Below are 10,309 nucleotides of genomic sequence, written 5' to 3'. Positions count from 1 at the left end.
AATTTTTCCCTCGACGTTCAGAATTTTATAGATGAAGAGGTGCAGGCTTTGTTAGACAAAGGAGCGGTAGAGTTTTCTACTCCTCACCCCTCCGGATTTTGCAGTCCCATTTTTGTAGTCGTCAAAAAAGGGGGAGGTCATCGTCTAGTTCTTAATTTAAAAGACTTCAATTCTTGGATTGTTTACAGACATTTCAAGATGGAAGGAATACACATGTTGAGAGACATTCTTTCAGAGGGAGATTGGATGGTCGGTCTAGACCTAAAGGATGCCTATCTACCAGTCCCAATCTTTCCCCCTCACAGAAGATTTCTTCAGTTTCTGTGGAAAGGCCATTGTCTGGAGTACAGAGCACTTCCGTTTGGCCTGTCATCAGCCCCTTGCTGTTTCACAAAACTGTTGAGACCAGTTGTAGAATCGCTGAGAACGAAGGGGGTCAGACTGATTATATATCTGGACGACATTTTATTGATGGCTCAGAAACGTCGCTCTCTGCTAACACACCTGAACTGGACCATTACTTTATTACAGGACTTGGGTTTCCTGATCAATGTGCAGAAGTCGTCATTGATTCCATCTCAGATGATGGAGTTTCTGGGATTCAGGATAGACTCTGTCCGAGCTCTCCTGGCTCTTCCATCAGCAAAAATTTGCAATATCAAAAGGGAATTGAGAGCAGCGTTAGCAAAAACATTTATCTCTCGGAGGACCATTGCCAGATTGGTGGGTCTGTTGACCTCCTCTATTCAGGCAATTTTCCCAGCCCCCTTACACTATCGTGCTCTTCAGAGGCTAAAGATAAGACATCTCCAGCAGGGTCTGAGTTATTCCGAGTTGATTCCCTTGACAACAGAAGTCAGGGAGGAAATTCATTGGTGGTTGCAACACATGGAGGCTTGGAATGGAAAAACCATCTTTGGATCACACCCAGAGGTAGTGATAGAATCGGATGCCAGTCAATGGGGTTGGGGAGCCCGTTGTGGATCCCTGGTGACAGGAGGCAGATGGTCTCGGATGGAAAGCTCCCTTAATATCAACTGCCTGGAACTTCTAGCAGGTTCGTTTGCTATAAAGAGTCTTTCTCCTCAAAAGACGCATTGTTGCATACTACTGCGAATGGACAACATCTAAGCAGTACGTTATGTCAACAAACTGGGAGGGATGAGATCCTGTCTTCTAGCAGAGATAGCCAAGGAATTTTGGCATTATTGCCTGGAACATCGATTAATAGTGATAGCAGAGTATCTTCCGGGGACTCTGAACACTGTGGCAGACTGGAACTCCAGATACCTATCGGATTCCAGCGACTGGAAACTGAATCCAGTTATATTTTCCCAGATAATCCAGGAATGGGGTCCTTGCAATATAGACCTCTTTGCATCCCGTCTCAATACTCAGACGCCGAATTTCTTCAGTTGGCGTCCAGACCCGCTCTAGTGACGGATGCTTTCCTTCAGGATTGGTCCCTGTTTCAGGGTTATGCGTTTCCTCCTTTTCTATTAATACCCAGAGTCTCAGCTCAAATACAGAGACAGAAAACAGACTTGATTCTAGGGACACCATGTTGGAGGTCGCAGCCTTGGTTCCCAATTGCTCTACAACTGACATGTGCCCATCCTCTTCTCATTCCTCCCTGCATGAATCTCTTATTGAATCCGGAGGGCCATCAACATCCACTGATAATCTCAGGGAAGTTGATGTTGACGGCGTGGTTAGTTTCAGGTCGAGATGGAATTCCTCAGGCCTTTCGCAACAAGCTGCGGATTTTATCGAACAAGCGTGGGCCCCTAGCACTCACAAAATATATTTGTCTGCCTGGCGTAGATGGAATGGTTGGTGCAGTGGAAGAAACTGTAATCCAGTGGAGTCGGGCATTGATTTGATTATTAATTTTCTGGCTGAATTAGCTTCTTTCTGGTCTGACTTACAGGACCATCAACAATTTTAGATCTGCCATTTCAGCTGGTCATGCTATGGTGGATGGTAAACCAGTTGGAGAACATCTATTAGTGTGTAAACTTTTGAGAGGAATGTGTTTGTCCAATCCCCCTCAAGCTAAGTATTCTAAATTGTGGGATGTGAGTATTATTTTGAAGTTTCTAGAGAACTGGCCATCCAATAGGTATTTATCACGTAAACAGATTTCTGCAAAATTGAATATGTTACTTTGCCTGGTATCTTGCAAGAGAGTCTCAGATGTTAAGGCTTTAGATCTCGCAGGTAGAGTGTATTCTCCAGACGGAGTCTTGTTTAACATTACTGTAGGAAGTTGGCTCTGTATGCACTATTTCAAAGTAAGGAATAGTATGCACAAAGTCCAAGGGTTCCCCTTAGAGGTAAGATAGTGGCAAAAAGAGATAATTCTAATGCTCTATTTTGTGGTAGTGTGGTCGAGCAGTAGGCTTATCAGAGGGTAGTGTTAAGCATTTGTTGTACACACACAGGCAATAAATGAGGAAAACACACTCAAAGACAATTCCAGGCCAATAGGTTTTTATATAGAAATATATTTTCTTAGTTTATTTTAAGAACCACAGGTTCAAGATTTACAAACAATACTTTAAATGAAAGGTATTTCACTTAGGAACTTTAAATTAGCAAAATAGCATTTACAGTTTTCACACAAATGGCAATAAGCTATTAAAACTGGACACAGTGCAATTTTCAACAGTTCCTGGGGGAGGCAAGTGTTTGTTAGTTTTGCAGGTAAGTAAACCACCTACAGGGTTCAAAGTTGGGTCCAAGGTAGCCCACCGTTGGGGGTTCAGGGCAACCCCAAAGTTACCACACCAGCAGCTCAGGGCCGGTCAGGTGCAGAGGTCAAAGTGGTGCCCAAAACACATAGGCTTCAATGGAGAAGGGGGTGCCCCGGTTCCAGTCTGCCAGCAGGTAAGTACCTGCGTCTTCGGAGGGCAGACCAGGGGGGTTTTGTAGGGCACCGGGGGGAACACAAGTCCACACAGAAAGTACACCCTCAGCGGCACGGGGGCGGCCGGGTGCAGTGTGCAAATAAGCGTCAGGTTCGCAATAGAAATCAATGGGAGACCAAGGGGTCTCTTCAGCGATGCAGGCAGGCAAGGGGGGGGGGGGGGCTCCACGGGGTAGCCACCACCTGGGCAAGGGAGAGGGCCACCTGGGGGTCGCTCCTGCACTGGAGGTCGGATCCTTCAGGTCCTGGGGGCTGCGGATGCAGTGCCTTTACCAGGTGTCGGGTCTTTGAAGCAGGCAGTCGCGGTCAGGGGGAGCCTCGGGATTCCCTCTGCAGGCGTCGCTGTGGGGGCTCAGGGGGGTCAACTCTGGCTACTCACGGTCTCGTAGTCACCGGGGAGTCCTCCCTGTGGTGTTTGTTCTACACAAGTCGAGCCGGGGGCGTCGGGTGCAGAGTGCAAAGTCTCACGCTTCCGGCGGGAAACTTGTGTTGGTTAAAAGTTGCTTCTTTGTTGCAAAGTTGCAGTCTTTGTGGAACAGAGCCGCTGTCCTCTGGAGTTCTTGGTCCTCCTAGATGCAGGGCAGTCCTCTGAGGCTTCAGAGGTCGCTGGTCCCTGTGGAACGCGTCACTGGAGCAGTGTCTTTAGAAGTGGGGAGACAGGCCGGTAGAGCAGTTGGTGTCTCCGTCTTCTCTGCAGACTTTTTCAGTTCAGCAGTCCTCTTCTTCTTAGGTTGCAGGAATCTAGTTTCCTAGGTTCTGGGGAGCCCCTAAATACTGAATGTAGGGGTGTGTTTAGGTCTGGGAGGGCAGTAACCAATGGCTACTGTCCTTGAGGGTGGCTACACCCTCTTTGTGCCTCCTCTCTGAGGGGAGGGGGGCACATTCCTATCCCTATTGGGGGAATCCTCCATCTGCAAGATGGAGGATTTCTAACAGTCAGAGTCACCTCAGCTCAGGAAACTTTAGGGGCTGTTCTGACTGGCCAGTGACTCCTCCTTGTTTTTCTCATTATCTCCTCCGGCCTTGCCGCCAAAAGTGGGGCCGTGGCCGAAGGGGGTGGGCAACTCTACTATCTGGAGTGCCCTGGTGTGCTGTAACAAAGGGGGCGAGCCTTTGAGGCTCACCGCCAGGTGTTACAGTTCCTGCAGGGGGAGGTGATAAGCATCTCCACCCAGTACAGGCTTTGTTACTAGCCGCAGAGTGACAAAGGCACTCTCCCCATGTGGCCAGCAACATGTCTGGAGTGTGGCAGGCTGCTAAAACCAGTCAGCCTACACGGGTAGTCAGTTAAGGTTTCAGGGGGCACCTCTAAGATGCCCTCTGGGGTGTATGTTACAATAACATGTACACTGGCATCAGTGTGCATTTATTGTGCTGAGAAGTTTGATACCAAACTTCACAGTTTTCAGTGTAGCCATTATGGTGCTGTGGAGTTCGTGCATGACAGACTCCCAGACCTTATACTCTTATGGCTACCCTGCACTTACAATGTCTAAGGTTTTGCTTAGACACTGTAGGGGCATAGTGCTCATGCACTTATGCCCTCACCTATGATATAGTGCACCCTGCCTTAGGGCTGTAAGGCCTGCTAGAGGGGTGACTTATCTATACCTGTAGGCAGTGTGAGGTTGGTGTGGCACCCTGAGGGGAGTGCCATGTCGACTTAGTCTTTTTATCCCCACTAGCACACACAAGCTGGCAAGCAGTGTGTCTGTGCTGAGTGAGGGGTCCCCAGGGTGGCATAAGATATGCTGCAGCCCTTAGAGACCTTCCCTGGCATCAGGGCCCTTGGTACCAGGGGTACCAGTTACAAGGGACTTACCTGGATGCAAGGGTGTGCCAATTGTGGAAACAAAAGTACAAGTATAGGGAAAGAACACTGGTGCTGGGGCCTGGTTAGCAGGCCTCAGCACACTTTCAAATCATAACTTAGCATCAGCAAAGGCAAAAAGTCAGGGGGTAACCATGCCAAGGAGACATTTCCTTACAATTACCAAAAGAACGAAGACAAATTGCAGGTCAGTAACGTATCCGAAATTTCCAGATAATTCTCAATTATGTGTAGTTCAATGCTTAAAAGTTTATGAAACGATAACTGAAGAGTTTAGACAGAATACCAATGGTCAGTTACTTATTCCCTTACAAAAACCCTTTAAACCTGTTTCCTCAGCCACTCTTGCTAGGTGGATGAGATGGCTCATAAGTGAGGTGGGTATAGATATAAATATTTTTGGAGCTCACTCTGTTAGAGGAGCTATGGCATCTAAAACATTTGCTTTGGGATCGAGACTAGAAGACATTATGAAAGCTGCAGATTGGTCTGCAGAGTCTATGTTTAAGATTTTCTATCATAAACCAGTGGTTGATGTTGCTTCTGTGGTTATTGATCAGCTTTGAACAAGCATAATCCGAGCCCCCGGTCCTGAAATAGAATAAAAAAAATTCTAGCTTACGCATCAAGAATTTTCAATTCTATTAAGGACACGGATGCGAGGATTATCCCCCCCGTGGATGTTTGTTATACATATTACTAGTTGCTCATAAATAAAAAATTATTATACATTATATTATTGTGCCCACCCTGGGTTATTGAATAAAATTGTTAGATTGCCTTTTCTATGTCAACAGTATAAGGTTTTACCTTTTAATATTATATTTTAGGTTCAGATCAAAAGAATGCTTGATCATCTGAGAGAGATATCGAAGAAGACCATGTTCGGTTGGTGTTTATAAGATTGTTCATCTTCCAGGTCCATGGAGTTCGTTCAAGTTGGAAGTGGCTGGAAGGGTTCGAGTTCTTCAGTTCATTGGCTTGTTTAGGTGCAGAGGTTTTAAGTTTATCGATTTCGCAAAGAAAGAGGATATGACGTTTGGGTTCATGCCTGATATGGGATAGGTCACGGACAGTGATTGGTGCATGTGATGCTGTTCTATAGCACCATGGGATATGTAGTTTTTGTCCTTTCTTGTTGTTTGATTGGCTGCTGTGATTTTAACAGTAAAGAAAGAGAAAGCATAATCCTCGCCGCCGTGTCCTTAATAGAATTGAAAATTCTTGACGCAATTGCTAGAATTTGTTTTATTCTATGTCAGAACCGGAGGCTTCGTATTATGCTTTTCCTTCTTTGCTGTTTATTACAAGTAGAAAACACAGCATCCAATCAGAACATTGTTTTTAAATAAAGACTACATTTTCCATAGTCAAAATGTCATGTCCAGTGTGCCAATGACGGGGCTGGTCCCATAAATGCTCGAACTGGCGCCATATTCCTCCTCTTTCTTTCACTAGCGGTGAAACTGTATCTTGAAATGAGCAAACTTCTGACCACGTTCTATCAAGTTGAATCAGAATGACTTTACAATCATCCCTGCCCCCTCCACCTAACCGCCCCCCTGTTGCCATTAATGTGGCCCCGTCACACTACAGACCAAACCCTGTAGCCCCTCGGAAAACGTTTGTAAGCACCCACGGTTTACCGCATCCGTCCTCAGCACATGAAATGCTACATAGTATGTTGCTGAGTCCTGTTTTTCTTCAGGCGGCTGGCCCTTTCGCGAAGTGTCACCTCCGAGGCCCAATCAGAAGAGACCTGGGCGGGGTCACCAGGCAGATTCTCGAAGCAGCTGGTCTGTTCTTGACATGACAGGCCATTGAGCTTATCAGAGAACCTTCAAGAAACGCCCAGAACCCGCGAGAAGCTCTGCATGCTCGGCCAATCAGATGAGGGGCGTGTCCATGTAAATGACTAAGTCGGAGCACTAGTGGAAAGCTGCGGATGCCTCGATACGGTCACCCCATCTGCGCATGCGCCGGTCTTACTCCCACCTGAGCCGACGTGACAGGTTCCAGAAAGAACGAGAAGAGGCGCGACCCTGTCTTAATATAACACCAGAGGTGCTGCCATCACTAGAAACAAAGGGACCCAATCATGTTTTCCTTTGCAAACGGTTGTTTTCCAGAAATACCGTTAATCTGAGAAACGGGTGTAAATTATTCTGAATGCACATCACACTGTTATATCCAGCCCTAGATTTCACCACACCACAGTGCATTCTGGGACATGTAGTCATAATGTAAAATATGATAGGCCTAATGCCTTTCGTACGCCAATATGTTCGTAGGAGTTATGTTCAGGACTATATGTGAAAGATATTTCTTGCATTGAAGGCACTGGTGTAATTTTAATATAGCGCCTTATGTTTCGGATCAGGTCGCACAGATGCCTCTGCCCGAGGCACTCGTCCAACATGGCCCATCCTGGAGCACCACGAGGCTTTAGTCCCTTTTCTGTTTTGCTCGCCTGTGTAGTGACGTCAGGATTCTAACTCGGTCTGATTGGTTGTTAGGGTCCCCAGATTGTGGCGCTTGTGCTGGCGAGCGCTAGAAGGTTCTCGGCCGAAGAGACATCGGGAACATTCGGGAATGAAGTCGAAGGGAGGGTGGCTGGGCGCGCAGTGATTGGTTGGTCTCGCACGAGCCCTTTCGCAGACAGAGTATAAATACATTGCGCTGCCCGTCAGCTGTCATTACTCAGAGAAGTACACCGCGGAGAGGGAGAGAGACTTCTTTCAGCCACCGGACAGGGAGGCGACTGCAGCGCAAGTGGAGTGCCTGTAGCCGAGAGATCGACACGCAGAAGAGCACATCTCACACAGACGTCTGCCCGGGTGCACTTGTTGAAGACATTCGGCTGTTGACAAAAGAAGGATTTACAAGGGAGAGGGTGAAGCATCTTCAAGCGGGGCTATACTCGGGCAGCACTGCAGAAGATGTCTGCACCTAAAGGAGTCGCCATTGGCATCGACCTGGGCACCACCTACTCCTGTGTGGGAGTCTTCCAGCATGGCAAGGTGGAGATCATCGCCAACGACCAGGGCAACCGCACCACCCCCAGCTATGTGGCCTTCACAGACACTGAGAGGCTCATTGGAGACGCTGCCAAGAACCAGGTGTCCCTCAACCCCCAGAACACCGTCTTTGATGCCAAGAGACTGATTGGCAGGAAGTTTAATGACACAGTGGTGCAGGCTGACATGAAGCAGTGGCCCTTCAAAGTGGTGAGCGATGGTGGCAAGCCCAAGGTGCAGGTGGAGTACAAAGGGGAGAACAAGACTTTCTCCCCTGAAGAGGTGTCTTCCATGGTGCTGATCAAAATGAAGGAGACCGCTGAAGCATACCTGGGCCACCCAGTCTCAAATGCTGTCATCACTGTGCCTGCTTATTTCAACGACTCTCAGAGGCAGGCTACTAAAGATGCTGGGGTTATTGCTGGTCTGAATGTGCTGAGGATCGTAAATGAGCCCACAGCAGCAGCCATCGCCTATGGTCTGGACAAGAGTGGCAGCGGAGAACGCAATGTCCTGATCTTTGACCTTGGTGGAGGGACCTTTGATGTCTCCATTCTAACAATTGATGATGGCATCTTTGAAGTGAAGGCTACAGCTGGAGACACCCACCTGGGAGGTGAAGACTTTGACAGCCGAATGGTCAATCATTTCATTGAGGAATTCAAGAGAAAGCACAAGAAGTACATCAGCCACAACAAGAGGGCAGTTCGGAGGCTGAGAACTGCTTGTGAGCGAGCCAAGAGAACCCTGTCTTCCAGCACTCAGGCTAGCATTGAGATTGACTCCCTTTTCGAAGGCATTGATTTCTACACTTCCATCACCAGAGCACGCTTTGAGGAGTTGTGTGCTGACCTCTTCAGAGGGACCCTTGAACCTGTGGAGAAGGCTTTGAGGGATGCCAAATTGGACAAAGCTCAGATCCATGAAATTGTGCTAGTTGGAGGATCCACCCGCATCCCTAAAATCCAGAAACTGCTGCAGGACTTTTTCAATGGCAGAGAACTGAACAAAAGCATCAACCCAGACGAGGCTGTTGCCTACGGTGCAGCTGTGCAAGCTGCCATCCTGATGGGTGACAAGTCTGAGAATGTGCAGGACCTGCTTCTCCTAGATGTAGCACCGCTCTCACTGGGTCTCGAGACAGCAGGTGGTGTGATGACTGTCCTCATAAAACGCAACTCCACCATCCCAACTAAGCAATCCCAGATCTTCACCACCTACTCTGATAACCAGCCTGGTGTCCTGATCCAAGTTTATGAGGGTGAAAGAGCAATGACCAAGGACAACAGTCTTCTTGGGAAATTTGAGCTGAGTGGAATCCCACCTGCCCCTCGTGGTGTGCCACAGATAGAGGTGACTTTTGACATCGATGCCAATGGTATCTTGAATGTCTCTGCTGTGGACAAGAGTTCAGGCAAACAGAACAAGATAACTATCACCAATGACAAAGGTCGGCTGAGCAAAGAGGAGATTGAGAGGATGGTGCAGGAGGCTGAGAGGTACAAAGCAGATGATGAAGCCCAGAGAGAGAATGTCTCTGCAAAGAACACACTGGAGTCCTACGCTTTCAACATGAAGAGCACAGTGGAGGGTGACAATCTTAAAGACAAGATCAGCGAAGATGACCGGAAAAAGATTGTGGACAAATGTAATCAGACCATTTCCTGGATGGAGAACAACCAGATGGCAGAGAAGGAAGAGTATGAGCACCAGCAGAAAGAGCTGGAGAAAGTCTGTAATTCCATCATCACCAAACTTTACCAGGGCGAGATGCCCGGGGGAATGCCTAGTGGGAGCTGCGGAGCTCAGGCCCGCCAAGGGAGCTCCAGCACTGGACCTACTATTGAGGAGGTGGATTAATGGCGGACAGTAATATATTATTTCCATGTCCCTTCCACAGAAGTGGATTCATGATGGACTGTAACATACTATTCTCATGGACCCACCACTGAACAGGTGGATGAAACATGGACAGTAATGGACTAAAAAAACGTTTTTTTTACAGATTCTTACGGGTCATTCAGAGGTTTCTACGACCAAATGTATTGATTAAGTCTATGCCTTTTCCATCTTTTTAATCTGTAGGTAATGGGTTAATGTTATACTAAAGACATTTGACTTGCAGCACCATTTGATATTGACTGCTTGAGTGTACATACAACAACTATAATGTTTTATTTTTGTAATAAAATGACTGAACTCGTCATGTCCATGTTGCTTTTCATTTAATTTAGAGTGTATTTGTGAATAAAGGCCTTGTACCGAAGTTTGTATGATGTGTGCCTTGGGTTGTGTTTGGGGGAAGATCGCGGGTTTAATACCAGGTTACAATATGTATTGAGGGGGTACAGACCTGAAGACCTGACACTATAAGTCCAGTGCTTTGCACGGTACAAAAACAACTTCACAAATACATTTTTTGCTGTGTGAACGTGTATCAGAACGAAGCCTGAAATAAGAAAATGGCACTCACCATGTGAAGAGGTGGATGAGTTTTGAGTACTTGATGATGGACGGGGACCCAAAGAAATG

The 10,309-nt window shown here is 47.3% G+C and overlaps 1 protein-coding gene across 1 annotated transcript; it reads left to right on the top strand.

Annotated features, from left to right (window-relative positions):
• Window positions 1–7,284: 7,284 nt before the first annotated feature.
• LOC138301389 (heat shock 70 kDa protein-like) lies at window positions 7,285–9,983 on the top strand. The gene has a single exon (XM_069241826.1). It carries the CDS (start codon window positions 7,700–7,702, stop codon window positions 9,635–9,637), a length of 1,938 nt encoding a protein of 645 aa, XP_069097927.1. The 5' UTR covers window positions 7,285–7,699; the 3' UTR covers window positions 9,638–9,983.
• The last annotated feature ends 326 nt before the right edge of the window (window positions 9,984–10,309 follow it).

The sequence above is a fragment of the Pleurodeles waltl genome, chromosome 6, assembly GCF_031143425.1.
Source record: "Pleurodeles waltl isolate 20211129_DDA chromosome 6, aPleWal1.hap1.20221129, whole genome shotgun sequence".
In the NCBI taxonomy this organism is placed as follows: domain Eukaryota; kingdom Metazoa; phylum Chordata; class Amphibia; order Caudata; family Salamandridae; genus Pleurodeles; species Pleurodeles waltl.
The sequence above is the reverse complement of the archived record's forward strand: the minus strand, read 5'-3'. Positions and strand labels throughout refer to the sequence as shown.

What these genes read in the sequence shown, in the direction of transcription:
- LOC138301389 (XM_069241826.1), top strand. Translation starts at nt 7,700, where the DNA reads ATGTCTGCACCTAAAGGAGTCGCCATTGGCATCGACCTGGGCACCACC.